We start from the raw sequence: 18,434 nt of genomic DNA on the forward strand, positions 1-18,434 counted from the left end.
GTAGAGACGGGGTTTCACCATGTTGACCAGGATGGTCTCGATCTCTTGACCTCGTGATCCACCCGCCTCGGCCTCCCAAAGTGCTGGGATTACAGGCTTGAGCCACCGCGCCCGGCTATCCCTGATGACTTCAAAATAGGTTTTGAATTTACTGATTGTTTTAAATTTTATTTTATTTTAATAATTTCCCAATAATGATGCAAGGTATTTGTTGATTGTATTGACCTTTAAAATTATTCTGTTTTAAAAATAATTTTCAAATAATAATACGAAGTATTTGTTGATTGTGTTTGTTCTTTTTAAATTTCATTTTTAATGCCAAGATAAGAAACAATTTATTATATAGAGAAAAAAATTTCTTATCCAAAATATAAAAATCTGTACACCTTTGCCACAATTAATATACATGAACTGTACAAATTTATACCAGTTCATAATTTACCAAATAAAAGATGACTAACAAAGTTCACAAAATAGATGGTGGTTTGTGGAAAATACTTTTACCCAATTAAATACAAGGAAAGTTACAAACCAGACCTCCACTTCTAAAAATAAGAAGTTTACTCAGTCTTAGAAAACTACAAGCTAGCAAATGTACAGAGAGCTGGCTGGTGCTAACACCACAGTTAAGACAGTGTCTTTTTAAGGGTCTTTTTAAAAGCCTGTTGTTATGGCAGATTCTGGTCACTTGCTATTTTCAAGGCCAAAAACACAATACAAGGTCTGACCATTTCCCCAGGTCTGTCCTATTTGTCTTAAGAGTGCAGAGTCCAGGTTTCAGGGACTTCCGTGATAAAATCCTGGAGAATGGCTTTTTAAAAAAGTTGTAATAATTCAGAATTCCAGAAATGCAAAGAGAAAAAAACAACAAAAATTTATGTCCCACCCACCTCTGAGATGTATTTGGTTCAGGTGCTTTTGTTTCTGAACTTGCAGCATTGTATATATAGTTAAAGGCTTCTTAATTTTCTAATCTCATTCTTTTCCATCCTTATTTGTAACCTCTGTTAAAAAAAATGTGCATCTTTATTCACTATGTTTTTCTCCTTTTACTAAACACAAACATTTATTATAGTTTTAAAAATATTTTATCTAAATGCTATTGTATATTATTTTCTGCAAACCTGCTTTTTAAATTTATCATCATGCTTTGTGAGTTTATATTTATACTTGAAGATATGATTTATCTGCTGTATTAATCTTTCATTGTAAGTTGTTTCCTCTGTCAAATATCTATCTTGTTCATTATAATGTCTGTTTCAAACTGTCTCCATTCTATTATTAAAATGTTTTTGGCAGGCCGGGAGTGGTGGCTCACACTTGTAATCCTAGCACTTTGGGAGGCTGAGGTGGGTGGATCATCTGAGGTCAGGAGTTCAAAACCAGCCTGGCCATCATAGTGAAACCCCATCTTTTAAAAATAAATAAATAAATAAAAATGTTTTTGGCAGCTGGGCATTGTGGCTCATGCCTATAATCCCCAGTGCTTTGGGAGACCAAGGCAGGAGAATTGCTTGAGCCCAGGACTTTGAGACCAACCTGGGTAACATGGGGAGACACTCATCTCTACAAAAAAAAAAAAAAAAAAAAAAAATTTTTTTTTAAAGAATTAGTGGGAGCCGGGCGCGGTGGCTCAAGCCTGTAATCCCAGCACTTTGGGAGGCCGAGGCAGGTGGATCAAAAGGTCAAGAGATCAAGACCATCCTGGTCAACACGGTGAAACCCCGTCTCTACTAAAAATACAAAAACATTAGCTGGGCATGGTGGCACGTGCCTGTAATCCCAGCTACTGAGGAGGCTGAGGCAGGAGAATTGCCTGAACCCAGGAGGCGGAGGTTGCGGTGAGCCGAGATCGCGCCATTGCACTCCATTATGGGTAATAAGAGCGAAACTCCGTCTCAAACAAACAAACAAAAAAGAATTAGTGGGGCATAGTGGCCTGTAGTCCCAGCTACTCAGGAGGCTGAGGTGGGAGGATCGCTTGAGCCCCAGAGTTTGCAGTGAGCTTCGACCGCACTCTATCCTGGATGACAGAGTGAGACCCCGTCTCAGGTACACAAAATGTTTTTGTCCTGTTTTTATACCAAGTGCCTCTGTCTCAGGGGTGACTTTATTTCCTATCTCAAATGGAAAAGTGAAGCTATCAGAAGGGGGACTCTTTCAGCTTCCTCCCACCAAAGTGATAAGCCCACCTTTGCCCATGCCCGTTATCTCCTTTTCTCCTCCTCCTGACCTTCTGCATCCTGGATCATATTCCTTCCTTACCTTTCTTTTCAGGGCCTTTACAGCGTCAATCATCCCAACTTCCTTCTACATCTTTAAATTTTCACTTCCCTACTGGCTTCTTGCCATCAAAATATTTTCAGGCCTTTCCCATCTTAATAAAATTCTTTAACTTTTCCTCCTGCTACATTTCTTTTTACCTCTCTCTTTTATAGCTTGATATAGTGAACAAGTTGTGTATATTTGGTGATACTATTTCCTTACCTCCCATTCATTCTTTGACTCATTGTGAAAAGGACAATTAATATAGGTTCCTTTACTGAACACCTGTGAACCAAAGCATGGTGTTAAATCTTTTTTGTAAATTATTCTCAATTAATTCTCATAACGGGCATATTAAGGCGGATGTACCATGTTTTATAGGTAAGAAAACAGAGTTAGAAAGATTGAATGTCTAGGTTAATATTATAATACTTTTAATGACGAGTGGAATTCAAGCCATCTCCATTAACTCTAGTCTCTAAGACCTTAGCCCCTAGTTTATTGCCTCTGGGTGCCCACTGCCCAGGTTCTGAACAGTATTTTTTAAAGTCACCCATAACCTTAATTTTATTAAACCTATTAACACTTTCCAGTCAATACCTAGCTGTACCTGTCAGCAGTATTAGACACCTTGGCTCTGTCACTCCCAGCCTTTGCAGTCTCAGTTCTTCATTATGTCATAGATCTGAGACCTCTGTGCAGGTGACTTTGTTCTGGGCTTCCTTAATATCATATACCCTTGGTTTTTCTCCTACCTCTGGTTTTTCACAGTCAATCCTCTCTATAGTCTTTTTTTCAATGTTGTCTCCTTTTACTCATTCCCTAAAGTTGTTGTTCATTGGAACATCAACAATCTAAACTGAGATAATCTCGTGCCACAGTACACATGCCCTTTATGTAATCCACTGCTTCCATTCTTCAATGCTGATAACTTCACCGGGACAATTCCAATGCATTCTTTAGGTCTTGATTAAATGTTACCTCTGCCTTGGAAGTCTTGTTGACCCATAATCTCCAGATTAGTTTAGATACGCCGTTAGCATATTTTTCCTCTTATAGTTCATATCATACATGATGTTAAATACTGATTTCATCAGCACTCTTTCCTGCCAGCCATTCTCCTCCTAAAGAGAAGGGATTGCTCTTGTCTTGCTTGCTAGTCTATTGCCTTCTCTCAGCACATATCAGACACAGAATAAATATCCTTTTAATAAATGAATTGCATGCATGTAACAATCCATTTCTTCTGATAGTTTCAGCTGTGAGTTTGATATGGAGGCAAACCGGTGCTCCCTGCTGGTGGAACCATCTTACCCAGACCTGGTCATCAATGTAGGAGAAGTGACTCTTGGAGAAGAAAACAGAAAAAAGCTGCAGAAAATTCAGAGAGATCAAGAGAAGGAGAGAGTTCTCCGGGCTGCGTGTGCTTTATTAAACTCAGGAGGAGGAGTGATTCGGATGGCCAAGAAGGATGAGCATCCCGTGGAGATGGGGCTGGATTTAGAAAAGTCTTTGAGAGACCTTATTCAGTCCTCAGATTTGCAGGCTTTTTTTGAGACCAAGCAACAAGGAAGGTGTTTTTACATTTTTGTTAAATCTTGGAGCAGTGACCCTTTCCCTGAAGATGGCTCTGTCAAGCCCCGCCTTTGCAGCCTCACTTCTTCATTATACCGTAGATCTGAAACCTCTGTGCTTGTCATGGATTCAAGAGAAGCATTCTGTTTCCTGAAGATCAAGAAAAAGAATGCAAAAATCTTGGAAGAAGGACCTTGTCACAAAGTTCAGAAGGTTATATACCAAGAGTTCCCTAACACAGATTCTGCTGACCGAGTTTTCCAAAAAGACTATCTTGAATATGGTGAAATCCTGCCTTTTCCTGAGTCTCAATTAGTAGAGTTTAAACAGTTCTCTACAAAACACATCCAAGAATATGTAAAAAGCATAATTCCAGAATACATCCCGGCATTTGCAAACACCAGGGGAGGATATCTTTTTATTGGAGTGGATGATAAGAGTAGGAAAGTCCTGGGATGTGCAAAAGAAAATGTTGACCCTGACTCTTTGAGAAGGAAAATAGAAACGGCAATATGCAAATTACCTTGTGTTCATTTTTGCCAACTCCGACGCCACATAACCTTCACACTCAAAATCGTGGATGTGTTAGCTAGGGGAGAGCTATATGGCTATGCTTGTATGATCAGAGTAAAGCCATTCTGCTGTGCTGTTTTCTCAGAAGCTCCCAAGTCATGGATAGTGAAGGACAAGCAGGTCTGCAGCCTGACAACCGAGAAATGGGTAGGGATGATGACAGACACAGATCCAGGTAAGAGAGAGAAAGCCCCTCCTTCCCTGTCCTTTCTACATCCTTGGCACCTCCCATGTTAAATTTTCCTTTGCTGCCTATGACTTTGACCATCTCATATCCACTGAACACTTTATTTTGAATCCCCAAGTATCCTACTTTTCATACGTGAGAAAATTTTGTTGGGGGATTAGAAACCTAACTCATGTGTCTTACAAGTGGCAACTTTTTATCTCAGTAACTTAACAGAAAATTATTTGAGAATGGCCACCCTTGCAGTGATGTACTGGAATGACTCTTACTGGCTTTAGGATCAATTATTAAATTTTCAGGAATTCTTGAGCTAGTTGTGAAACATAGCTATTACTAAAAATTAGGTTACATATACTTGCACCTAAATAAATTATATCAGAAACAAGTGTAATAAATTCAAACTCACCACTTCCTAATTATTTGCTATATTTTGCTATTATCTTTGCTTGAGAGATTATTTACATCTATTGTATTTATGTGGTGGGAATATCATGAAATGGAGTGCCATGGTGCATTGCTTTCCAACTCTGTATTTAGTGATGATCACATTAGGAGCTTGAAATTGTACATGGTAGGAAGATTTATAACACAGAAACTGGCAGTTGGCTACGAATGAGGGATCTCTTCTCAATTAGACCTGTTTAGTAAACCATCACCAGAATAGTACTGCTTTTTGGGTTGCTTGTTTGAAGTATTAAAAGTGCTTTGGGCTGGGCTTGGTGGCTCACACCTCTAATTCCAGCATTTTGGAAGCCTGAGGTGGGTGGATCACCTGAATAGGAGTTCAAGACCAACCTGGCGAAACCTCGTCTCTACTAAAACTATAAAAATTAGTCAGGCATGGTGGTACGCACCTGTGGTCCCAGCTACTTGGGAGGCTGAGGCAGGAGACTCACTTGAACCTAGGAGGAGGAGTTTGCAGTGAGCCGAGATTGTGCCACTACACTCCAGCCTGGACAATAGAGCAAAATTCTGTCTCAAAAACAAAAATAAATATCAATCAATAAATAAAAGCCCTTTGGATTGAAGTTTGCTATCCCTTTATAATAGTACCTCTGCCTAAATTAAGATGCAGTTTATCTCTTGATCCTTGAGGACATTGTTAATTTTGTAGCTCAGGATAATTTGAAAGTAGCTGAGGGACAAGTATGGTGGCTGACACCTATAATTCCAGCACTTTGGGAGGCCGAAGTAGGAGGATCACTTAAGCCCCAGAGTTTGAGGCTGCAGTGAGCCATGATTACACCAATGCACTCCAGCATGGGTGAGAGTGAGACCCTGTCTCAAAAACAAAAGAACAGAAAGTATTTCAGGGTGATGAGGGTCACGGGGATAGGGATGTATTCAAGGTTTGTCCTCAATACCTTTCATATTATTCCATGTCTCTGTTTATTCTGTTGATAATTTGCCATTTCTTCCACTCATCACCATGTACTCATTATGCTGTATGCCAGCAGCTATAATCTGCTCTGCCCCTCTGCTCCTAAGTTTTAAATATTTCTTTCCTTGCAGCACTACTGCTTCCCAAACATGTTTCTATATTTACCCCATCATGCTATAATTTGGTGGGCTAGTGGGCTATCTCAGTGTCTCTATAACACCTGAGAATACCCCAAGTCTGGAGAAATACAGAGAGAAGAACATAAAAATTGGGACACAGTCTTCTGAGTAAAGTGGATGGGTATTTGGAAACGAAATGTTATAAAACTGACTTCAATCTCCAAAGCACATGAAAAAGTTAAACAATGCACTTTATAACGTCCTTTGATTTCACACAGTATCTCATTATAACTTCAGGAATAAGCATAGGTGTCAGAATGGCACCCGGGCTGGAATGCAGTGGAGTGATCATAGTCCACTGCAGCTTTGAGCTCCTGGGCTCAAGTGATCCTCTCGCTTCCGTCTCTTGAGTAGCTGAGACTACAAGCATGAGCTACTGTGCCCAAGTCCTAAGCTGTTTTTTAAGTGTGAGTAACAGTAATTGCAAGTCAGATATGAGATTATATTTAACAGAGTTGAGACTTAGGTTCAGGAGAGGTGGGGGCAGTTGGAGAGGGGATGTAAAAGAAGATACACGCACAGACAGGAGTACTAAAAGAATGTGCTAGGTATCATAAGGGTGTACAAACAAAATGCTATCCCGATACAGAAAATAAAGAATTATACTGAAGGGAGAAATACACTTAAACTTCCAAATAATGGCTTTTCAGTGGTGGATTTTGGTGACCTTGATATGCAATAAAGGCACTTATCTAGACAGAGTGAATGGGGAGTTATTTTGATATTATTTCTCAAGTCACACTATTTAGAAAGTCACATATTCCACCTACTGATAAGTCCTCTTTCAGTCATGAGGAGATAAACTAACATGTCAGAATAACAGGAATTTTCTTTCTTAAGATCTTGTACAGTTGTCCAAAGATTTTGAATCTCAGCTGAGTCTATCTGGTGGGCCTCCCCTTAGCAGACCAGTGTACTCCAAGAAAGGCCTGGAACATAAAAAGGAACTCCAGCAACGCTTATTTTCAGGTAATTATGGTTTGTCTACTCAACACCAACCAGTTTCTATGTTAGGATAAAGGGAGATTAAACTATTTTTTTTTTTTTTTTTGAGACGGAGTTTCGCTCTTGTTACCCAGGCTGGAGTGCAATGGCGCGATCTCGGCTCACCGCAACCTCCACCTCCCGGGTTCAGGCAATTCTCCTGCCTCAGCCTCCTTAGTAGCTGGGATTACAGGCACGTGCCACCATGCCCAGCTAATTTTTTGTATTTTTAGTAGAGACGGGGTTTCACCATGTTGACCAGGATGGTCTCGATCTCTTGACCTCGTGATCCACCCGCCTCGGCCTCCCAAAGTGCTGGGATTACAGGCTTGAGCCACCGCGCCCGGCCGGGAGATTAAACTATTATATTTATTTTGTAAAATCCTGAAAGTATGCTCTGCACACCCATATGTAAGATGTGATGATGTTACAATCCTATTGGTGATAAGTGGTTTAGAAATGAAACCTCAGGCCGGGCGCGGTGGCTCAAGCCTGTAATCCCAGCACTTTGGGAGGCCGAGGCGGGTGGATCACAAGGTCAAGAGATCGAGACCATCCTGGTCAACATGGTGAAACCCCGTCTCTACTAAAAATACAAAAAATTAGCTGGGCATGGTGGTGCATGCCTGTAATCCCAGCTACTCAGGAGGCTGAGGCAGGAGAATTGCCTGAACCCAGGAGGCGGAGGTTGCGGTGAGCCGAGATCGCGCCATTGCACTCCAGCCTGGGTAACATGAGTGAAACTCCGTCTCAAAAAAAAAAAAAAAAAAAAAAAAAAAAGAAATGAAACCTCATCGACCCCACTAGCTTAAGCAGTATCACACATGGAATTCAGGACCAATGTTGGGAAAACTGGCTAGCAATGTGCAGAAAGCAGAAACTGGACCACTTCCTGACATCTTACACTAAAATGAACTCCAGATGGATTAAAGATCTAAACATAAGACCTAACATCATAAAAAACCCTAGAAGAAAACCTAGGCAAAACCATTCAGGACATAGGCATAGGCAAGGACTTCATGACTAAAACACCAAAAGCAATGGCAACAAAAGCCAAAATAGACAAATCGGATCTAATTAAACTTCAGAGCTTCCATACAGCAAAAGAAACAATCATTAGAACAAACTGGCAACTAACAGAATGGGAAAACATTTTTGCAATCTACCATCAGACAAAGGGCTAATATCCAGAAACTACCAAGAACTAAAACAGATTTACAAGGAAAAAAAAAGCAAATAAACCCATTCAAAAGTAGGTGAAGGATATGAACAAACACTTTTCAAAAGAAGACATATATGAGGCCAACAAACATATGAAAAAATGCTCATCACTGGTCATTAGAGAAATGCACATCAAAACCACATTGAGATATCATCTCACACAAGTTAGAATGGCGATCATTAAAAAATCAGGAGACAACAGATGCTGGGGAGGATGTGGAGAAATAGTAACACTTTTACATGTTGGTGGGAGTATAAATTAGTACAACCATTGTGGAAGACAGTGTGGCAATTTCTCAAGGACCTAGAACTAGAAATACCATTTGACCCAGCAATTCCATTACTGGGTATATACCCAAAGGATTATAAATCATCCTATTATAAAGACACATGCACACGTATGTTCATTGTGGCACTGTTTACAATAGCAAAGACTTGGAACCCAAATGTCCCATCAATAATAGACTGGATGAAGAAAATGTGGCACATATACACCATGGAATACTATGCAGCCATAAAAAACAATGGGTTTGTGTCCTTCGTAGGGACATGGATGAATCTGGAAACCATCATTCTCAGCAAACTGACACAAGAACAGAAAATGAAACACCATATGTTCTCACTCATAGGCGGGTGTTGAACAATGAGAACACGTGGACACAGGGAGGGGAGCATCACACACTGGGGTCAGTTGTGGGGGGCCAAGAGAGGGACAGCAGGGTGTGTGGAAGGTGAGGAGGAATAACATGGGGAGAAATACCAGATATAGGTGATGGAGGGATGGAGGCAGCAAACCACCTTGCCACGTATGTACCTATGCAACAATCCTTCATGATCTGCACATGTACCCCAGAACCTAAAGTACAATTAAAAAAAGACTATTTGGTCTTGTAGTTCCCAAATCTGGCTGACCACCATAAAAGGATGCATATCTGAGTCCCTAGTCCACTCATAACAAATGGAATATGTGGGGAGAGGGGCTTTTAGTATGCAATTTTATCAAACCACCCTCATGATTTTAGGCTCATTTAGATTGGAAACCTTTTATCTGGTTAAACTAGTCATACACTGCACTAGAGAGCAGCCAAAAAACTGCCTATCCCTGCCAGATGTTCCAGAGGAATGGTAGTTATAAATATGAGAAAGGAATATAATCAAGGTCAAGATGGAAAACAAAAAAATAGAGATGGATTATGCATTTCTTCTTGTTTTTTGGGTTTAGGACAATCATGTAGCACAAACAATATTTTAGGACCAAGGTCAATGCCTTTTCTGTACTCTTATCCCTTGCTCCCATGATAGGCTTTGCTGAGGAATCCGTTGCTGTCTTCTTTGTGGAATCCCAGAGAGGGAAAGCCACTTGCTTAAACCTGTGACCACTCTAGTGTACCTGGAGTGGTGGCATTAATTGAACATCTATTCTGGTCCTTGCCATTACTGTTATGTAGAGTATCAAATAAATGAAAGAGCCACTTCTTATCGTCACATAATTTCCTTTGGAAGCATGCTCCATTATACAATTAAAGAAAAAAAAAAGACCTATGCAATTATGAGGTAAATAAATATCAAGTGTTTTAGTGACTTTTACCATGTATCAGGCAGGAGTAGTCTGTGACTTGTGGGGCAGGGCAGAAACAATAGAGGATCTGATGTCCAAGAGACTTGGGTTCAGACTCTGGCTCTGCCATTTCCTAGTGGTGTGATATTGGGCAAGTCACTTGATCTCTTTTGTTTTTTATTTCTTGAAACAGTATCTTGCTCTGTCACCCGGGATGGAGTGCAGTGGTGCAATCATAGCTCACTGCAGCCTTAAATTCCTCAGCTCAAGCAATCCTCCTGCCTCAGTCTCCTGAGTAGCTGGAACTACAGGCACTGCACCCAGCTCTCACTTGACCTCTTTCAATCCTTATTCATGCATATGAATATAGAAATAAATATGTCTTCCTTGGAAAATTTGTGAAGACCGGAGAAATGGGCAGATTTCCTGGTACAATCAACAAATGATCTATTTTCTTATTTTACATTCCTTTGGTTTCCAAAGCTTCGCTCAAATTATCCATTCTAAGATGTGTGTTTCCCCATATTTTAACATCTCTACAATCTGGATGTGTCTTACAATAGATGCCATCTCCTGCTCACTGTCATTGAGGTTGCAGGCATAATCAAGTTGTGTGAACACCTGGTACAAATGAGAAACATGAGCAACAATGAACCATAAACAATTACCAATAAAATCTGGGTAATTTCTTTTGAAATTACACTACAAACATTGATTTGGGTTTGTACTCTAACACTACCGCAACAGGACAATTATCTTTCCCCCCCTTTGGAACCCATGATCCTTGAAATAAGTGCATAACCCTCCAATGCAAGTATATTCTCATGTCACACAATTATTTCTTGTTTGCCTGTGACAAAGGGAAGACTTTTGTGATAGGGATGAGCCATATGTTGATCTCTAAGTGATGCAAGAATTCTGCTTTGGGAGAGATAGCTTTAAGGATCTCCCAGTCTAGGACTGCAGGAAATTCCCTGCCAATAAAGGCTTTAACATGACTCCTTCTCTGCAAATATGGCATCAAGGAGTACCTTCTTCCTGGTGGGGGGTCTCCTGCTACTCCCATCAGTGGACCACTTTGAGATTCAGGTATGTTGAAAGTAGAAAGGGGAAGAGAACCAACATTTCTCAAGAAGCTACAATGAGGCAAACATTTTATGTTATTTCATTTCTTTTCCCCCATAGGAAATGTGATATTATTAGTTTTGTTTTACAAATGAGACAACAAAGTCTTAGGTTAAGGAATTTCCCAGGGTTATAATTTTAAAAAAACACATGGGTTTAGGCGATGTATGCCAGATATTCCAGGGTTCTTTTCCTTTATGATTGTAATATAATAATATCTATAAAAGAATATTTGAAGCATCTGTAAGTCATCATCAAATTAATCAGTTAATTATAATTAGTCATCATAATCAATAGGACTATTCCTCATCCCCTAATTTATCATTCTTTTCACATACAGTCCCACTGGGACATTTGCAATATACTCCAGAGTCCCTCTGGAAGGACCTGACCTCACAGCATGAAGGACTAGAGGAGTTAATAAATGAGCAAATGCAACCTTTCTTTCCGGGAATTTTGATCTTCTCTAGAAGCTGGGCTGTGGACCTGAACTTGCAGGAGAAGCCGGGAGTCATCTGTGATGCTCTGCTGATAGCACAGAACAGCACTCCCATTCTCTACACCATTCTCAGGCAGCAGGATACAGAGGGCCAGGACTACTGCACTCACACCGCCTTTACTTTGAAGCAGAACCTGGTGAACATGGGGGGCTACACCGGGAAGGTGTGTGTCAGGGCCAAGGTCCTCTACCTGAGTCCCGAGAGCAGCACAGAGGCCTTGGAGGCTGCAGTGTCTCCGATGCATTATCCCCCGTCCTATCGCCTTGCAGGCACCCAGCACATGGAAGCCCTGCTGCAGTCCCTTGTGATTGTCTTGCTCGGCTTCAGGTCTCTCTTGAGTGACCAGCTTGGCTGTGAGGTTTTAAATCTGCTCACAGCCCAGCAGTACGAGATATTCTCCAAAAACCTCCACAAGAACAGGGAATTGTTTGTCCACGGTTTACCTGGCTCAGGGAAGACCATCATGGCCATGAAGATCATGGAGAAGATCAGGAATGTGTTTCACTGTGAGGAACAGAGAATTCTTTACGTTTGTGAGAACCAGCCTCTGAGGAACTTCATCAGGTAAGCAGTTGGATCTTATATCTCTAAGTGTTATTTAATCTAGGTTTAATTTTTTCTGCTAAGCCTCCTTGCTCCTTGAGAATTAAGTGGTAAAATCATTTGTGACAACAGACTGTACAGGGGAGCATGATAGAGTCATTTTCTCCCCTTATTCAGTTAGAACAAACCTGAATGTGTCATTTTAATTTTTACAGTAATAGAAAGATCTGCAAAGCAGTGACTCGGAAAACATTCCTGAAAAATAACTTTGAACACATTCAACACATCATCATTGACGAAGCTCAGAATTTCCGCACTGAAGATGGGGACTGGTATGGGAAGGCAAAAACCATCACTCAGAGAGTAGAGAATGGCCCAGGAATTCTCTGGATCTTTCTGGACTACTTTCAGACCAGCCACTTGGATCACAGTGGCCTTCCCCCTCTCTCAGAACAGTATCCAAGAGAAGAGCTCACCAGAATAGTTCGCAATGCAGATCCAATAGCCAAGTACTTACAAAAAGAAATGCAAGTAATTAGAAAGAATCGTTCACTTAACATCCCTCCTGGGTCCCTTGAGGTACTTCCTAAAGCTGAATGGTCCCAGGGTGTTCAGGGAAACTTAAAAATTAAGGAACGCTTTACTGTAGAGCAAATAGTGACCTATGTGGCAAACAAATGCAAGCGCTTCTTTGAAAGGGGCTATTCTCCTAAGGATGTTGCTGTACTTGTCAGCACTGCAAAAGAAGTGGAGTGCTATAAGTACGAACTTTTGAAAGCACTGAGGAAGAAACGGGCTGTGCAGCTCAGTGATGCATGTAACATATTGAGTGATCACATCATGTTGGACAGCGTCCGGCGATTCTCAGGCCTGGAAAGGAACATAGTGTTTGGGATTTATCCAAGGACAGCTGAATCATCTATCATACACAATATTCTGGTCTGTCTGGCTTCCAGGGCAAAACAACACCTATATATTTTTCTGTGTGGAGACTGTTAAGAAGAACTCCAAACCAAAATGAGACGAGGCAATTGCCATGTAATGTCTGTGGTTGACAGTCCGCTAATGGCCGGAACGTTTTCTTTTTAGTTAACAAGTCAGCTAGAGACTTGGGTCAAGCTGACGTATAGAGTTTGGAACTCCCTTATCTCAAACACTTCTTTCAGAGCTTCCTTCTTCAACTATTTCCAGCAGCTATGGCGTACCCCCTTTGTGTCCCCTGACTCTTCCAGCTGGAAAAACAGTGGTTTTCTTTTTTCTTTTTTTTTTTCTTATTGCATTTTAGGTTTTGGGGTACATGTGAAGAACATGCAAGATTGTTGCATAGGTACACACATGGCAGTGTGATTTGCTGCCTTCCTCCCCATCACCTACATCTGGCATTTCTCCCCATGCTATCTCTCCCCAACTCCCCACCCCCTGCTGTCCCTCTCCTGTTTCCCCCCCCCGACAGACCCCAGTGTGTGATACTCCCCTCCCTGTGTCCATGTGTTCTCACTGCACCCACCTATGAGTGAGAAGGTGCAGTGTTTGATTTTCTGTTCTTGTGTCAGTTTGCTGAGCACGATGGTTTCCAGGTTCATCCATGTCCCTACTCATCATCACTGGTCATGAGAGAAATGCAAATCAAAACAACATTGAGATACCATCTCACGCCAGTTAAAATGGAGATCATTAAAAAATTGGGAGGCAACAGATGCTGGAGAGGATGTGGAGAAATAAGAACACTTTTACACTGTTGGTGGGAGTGTAAATTAGTTCAACTATTGTGGAAGACAGTGTGGCGATTCCTCAAGGACCTAGAAATAGAAATTCCATTTGACCCAGCAATCCCATTACTGGGTATATATCCAAAGGATTATAAATCGTTCTACTATAAGGACACGTGCACACGAATGTTCATTGCAGCACTGTTTACAATAGCAAAGACCTGGAACCAATCCAAATGCCCATCGATGATAGACTGGACAGGGAAAACATGGCAGATACACCATGGAAAACAGTGGTTTTCTAAAGGAACTTAAGCTATCCTGCACAATGTGAACCTGTGTCTTGCACTCTGGGTAAAAGCTATAGAAACAGGAAACTGATCCTGTGGCTTTTCTTTCTTCCAGGGCTGGACTTCTTTTTTAAAGTGACTTCATGTAGGTTATTGCTTTAAAAAATTTGTTCAGAATTGTTTTCTGCAGAAGCATGGTCTGTTAGCAGCTTACTGGCCATAGCAGAAGCTATTGTTTCCTGAATTTGTGACACTTATCTTTGCTGCAATCATTTAGGGCTTGGGAGATTCCCAAGATAATTCAATAACTGTCAGATGAATACTTTTGTCAGAAAAAAGAATACTGTTATGATTATTTAATCCTTTAAAATTGTGATCTCCAGAGCTTGTTCTCAGAATGGCCCAAGCCATGTCTTAATTGTGAACATTAATGGTCACTTTAAAGAGAAATTATAGGCCAAGATGAAATGAACATAAACCTGTTTGCCCTGGCTTTCAGTGGAAGATAATATTAGAGACCAAAATCTGATTCTAAAGGTGTGTATCAGCCCTGAGGTGAACTGAACTTGGGGAAGATTGTCTTTAGAAATCAATGAGTTCATGTTTTAACTTAGCTTGGTTCTGCACATTGCTCTAACACACCTAGTTAAGTTTTATGTCATTCTTGAACTGTGATTTTTTTTCTATTTGCTTTCATAGTTTGGTGAGCCAATGTTATAGACTGAATGTTTGTGTCCCACCCTCATCCCTACATCCCCATCTTGAAGCCCCAACCTGCAGTGTGGAGCTGGGGCTGCTAAGGAAGTTATTAAAGTTACGTGATGTCATCGTGGGTCTCTGTTCTGCTGAGACTGGTGTTCTTATAGGGAGAGACCCCAGAGAGCTTGTTCCCTCCCTCCCTGTGCGCGCAAACAAGAGGGCGTGGGAGAACACAGAGAAATGACAGCCACCTACAAGCCAAGAGGAGAAGCCTCACAATGAAAGCCCCGCTGCTGGCACCTCTGTCTTGGACTTCCAGCCTCCAGACTGTGAGAAACAAATTTCTGTTGTTTCAGCCCGTCAGTCTCTGGTGTTTTGTTATTGTAGCCTGAGAACACAGCTGTGTGATTATTTGTCAAATGAAAAACACTGATACTTAACAATGCTAATGCAATTACTTATGTGCTTTTCGATCTCTACAAAACATTCTAAAACGCTAATTAAATACTAACAATAAAATATTTGCATAACTAATGGAAATTAAGAGTCTATATGCCCAATATTTTACTTATTGGTAATCCTACTCTATTGATTTCCCCCCGTGTTTTAAGTTTTGAAGTTTTCTGCCTTTCTCTTGTCTTTCTGTGTCTAATCATGGAATTCCAATTATCTAGCCTTGAAATTGTAGGCTCTCCTAACTTAAGCAGAATCTGACAGATCAGCAAAATAAGGAGAAAAATGTTTCTACTTTCTGACGGCATTAAATCAGATACAACTCAGCATTAAAAAGCTATCTTTGTAAATGTTGTTCCTAATAAATGAGTCTTATAAGATCCCTGGTCTTTGGAGTTGTTACAATGTCTTTGAGAGTAATTCTTTAAAAGCCTAATTTGATGGTTCTATCTCTTTATGATTTATGATTTATTGCCCTACTAATATTTCAAACAATATTTTTAAATGAATACTTAGAAATTTTTGTTTAGACCAAAGAGGATTGCTGATATTTATTTCTCTTTCCATATGAATGGTGAAAGGTTTAGCTTACAGACCTACTGCATTTCGGTTTTAAATAAAAAATTGAGTGTTTGTGTCTCATTAAACTGAAAAAAAAATAGTCCTGTAAAATAAATGATTAAGTGGGGGAAAAGGAGAAAACAGAGGCCAGTGACTCCATGAGAGGGCCAAAATGAGCCAGTAAAAGGTTAATCAACATTAACTTTCAAATTTTTTAAAGAGATAAGATCTCACTATGTTGCCCAGGTTAGAATGCAGTGGTGCAGTCATAGCTCATTATAGCCTCGAACTCCTGGGCTCAAGCGATCCTCCTGCCTCAGCTTCCCAAATCTTTAGGATTATAGGTGTGAGCCACTGCACCAGGCTCAATTGGATTTGGATGGGTGCCTGCTTGTCTCTGCATTCTGGCTCTAGAAATCTGGGACCTTCTTCATTAAAGATCTGAAAGTCTACCAGCCATTGTAAAATGAAACAAAATGTTTTTATATTTTAAATTAACTTTTTTGTTTTAGAGTAGTTGTCCAGTTACAGAAAAAGTTACAAAGATAGTACAGAAGGTTCCTGTATCCCCTTCATTTAGTTTCCTTTTTTTTTTTTTTGAGACAAAGTCTTGCTCTGTCACCCAGGCTGGAGTACAGTTGTGCGATCGCAGCTCACTGCAGCCTTTAACTCTTGGACCCAGTGATCCTCTCACCTCAACTAGCTGAAAAGCTGGAACTGCAGGTACATGCCACTACACCTGGCTAATTTTTAAAATTATTTTTGGTAGAGAATGGGGTTTTATTCTGTTGCCCAGGCTGGTCTCAAATCCCCAGACTCAAGCGATCCCCCTGCCTGGGCTTCCTACAGTGCTGGGATTGCAAGTGTGGGCCATTGCAGTGGCTAGTTCCCTCTTTTATTACTGTATCGTGATTCACTCATCACAACTAAAGAACCAACCTTACTTAGTACATGACTATTAATTAAACTCCACATTTCATTTGGATTTTCTAGTTTGTCTCTTTCGTCTATTCCAGGATCACATCCAGGACACCATACTACATTTAGTGGTCATGTTTCCTTAGCTTCCTCTTCCCTGTGATGCTTTATTTTTGATGACCTGGACAGTTCTGAGGAGTACTGGTATTTTGATAGACATTGCATTGAATCTGTAGATTGCTTTGTGCAATATGGTCATGTAAATGACATTAATTCTTCTGATCCATGAGCATGAGATGCTTTTCCATTTGTTTGTGTCATCTACAGCTTCTTTAATCAGTGTTTTGTTGTTTTCCTTGTAAAGATCTTTTACTTCCTTAAAGATATTCCTGGGTATTTTATTTTATTTTATTTTTTTCTGTAGCTGTTATAAATGGGATTGCCTTCTTGATTAGGTTATCTGCTTGATCATTATTAATATACAGAAATGCTAGTAAATTTTGTACATTGATTTTGTATTCTGAAATTTTACTGAATTCATTTATCATATCTAGAGTTTTTGGAGATATCTTTAGCAATTTGTAGATATAAGATCAAATTGTCAGTGAACAGAGATAATTTGACTTCTTTTCCAACTTGGATACATTTTATTTCTTTCTCTTGCCTGATTGCTCTGACTAGGAGTTCAGTACCATGTTGAATAGGAATGGTGAGAATGGACATCTTTGTCTTGTTCCAGTTGTTAGAGGGAATGCTTGTAACTTTTTTCTGTTCCGTATGATGTTGGCTGTGGGTTTGTTGTGTATGGCCTTTACTATTTTAAGGTAGTTATTGCTAAGTTTGTTGAGGATTTTTATCATGAAAGGATCCTGACTTTTATCAAATGCTTTTTGTGCATCTATTGAGCTGATTCACGAAGGATTTTTGTATCACTGCCTGGCAGATGTTTTTCATTCCGTTAAAATGAGCCCAGGCCACGTTTTCTCAGATAACGAAGCAAATTTAAACACTAAACTGCAATGTGAGAATACATAGCATTGCTTTTACCAATGAAACCAGAAAGAGCCCCTCTCTAAGCTATTTAGGAAAAGAACATGGATAGCAAATAAGTATTATTTGCTATCACCACAGTCAAATTGCTTACCTAGCAAATTTACTCCAAGGCAAACTTCCTCAAATACCAAGAATGTTGCCACAATAAAGCACATTCTTAATATTTTCCATGATCTTCATAGTCACAACTACCTTACGTAAGCCAAAAATTCTTCATTGGTCTTGAAGCAACTCTTTACAGGCAATTCATACTGTTTATTTATGAGTAGATTTATACCTCAGATCCAAACTGGCTGCATAAGAATTATTTAAACCCAAGCAGGACAGTCACAAGAAACACTAGCATATCTTTGTGTTTTAGGTGGTTATAAGCTGGTAAGACTCAAGATAAATTATTTGCAAGTCCGAACCACTGAGGATCTGTGTGTTTCTCTGAGATCCCAGAGAGAAGACCATAATCAAGACACATATGCTTCCATGTTCCGTTCATGTTCACTAGCTTTAGTAGCATGCATGGGATGGCCCCTCCACCCTGCATCTTTCTATGCCATAGACCCAGGTCCACAGCCCCACTACTAAAAAACTCAATGCTTTTTGAGGAACAAAGCACAATTTCCTTATTTATTTATTTACTTACTTTTTTTTTTTTTTTTTTTTTTT

General features: G+C 40.1%; 2 protein-coding genes across 3 annotated transcripts in view; one reads left to right on the plus strand and one right to left on the minus strand.

The window, feature by feature from the left end:
- Nucleotides 1-13,433, plus strand: part of SLFN11 (schlafen family member 11) — a 19,875-nt gene extending 6,442 nt beyond the window's left edge. For both annotated transcript variants that reach the window (XM_017534215.2, XM_017534216.2), the window contains 4 exons: nucleotides 3,519-4,588; nucleotides 7,001-7,129; nucleotides 11,389-12,112; nucleotides 12,307-13,433. In XM_017534215.2, coding sequence (XP_017389704.1) covers nucleotides 3,538-4,588; nucleotides 7,001-7,129; nucleotides 11,389-12,112; nucleotides 12,307-13,090 — 2,688 coding nt within the window. In that variant the 5' untranslated portion in view covers nucleotides 3,519-3,537 and the 3' untranslated portion in view covers nucleotides 13,091-13,433. The remainder of the gene's footprint in view (nucleotides 1-3,518; nucleotides 4,589-7,000; nucleotides 7,130-11,388; nucleotides 12,113-12,306) is intronic.
- SLFN5 (schlafen family member 5) overlaps nucleotides 3,883-18,434 on the minus strand; it is a 47,187-nt gene continuing 32,635 nt past the window's right edge. Inside the window, exon 6 of the mRNA XM_037740529.1 lies at nucleotides 3,883-3,990. The gene's annotated coding sequence lies outside the window, so the exon portion shown is untranslated. The remainder of the gene's footprint in view (nucleotides 3,991-18,434) is intronic.

The sequence above is a fragment of the Cebus imitator genome, unplaced genomic scaffold (assembly GCF_001604975.1).
Source record: "Cebus imitator isolate Cc_AM_T3 unplaced genomic scaffold, Cebus_imitator-1.0 Scaffold85, whole genome shotgun sequence".
Lineage (NCBI taxonomy): Eukaryota > Metazoa > Chordata > Mammalia > Primates > Cebidae > Cebus > Cebus imitator.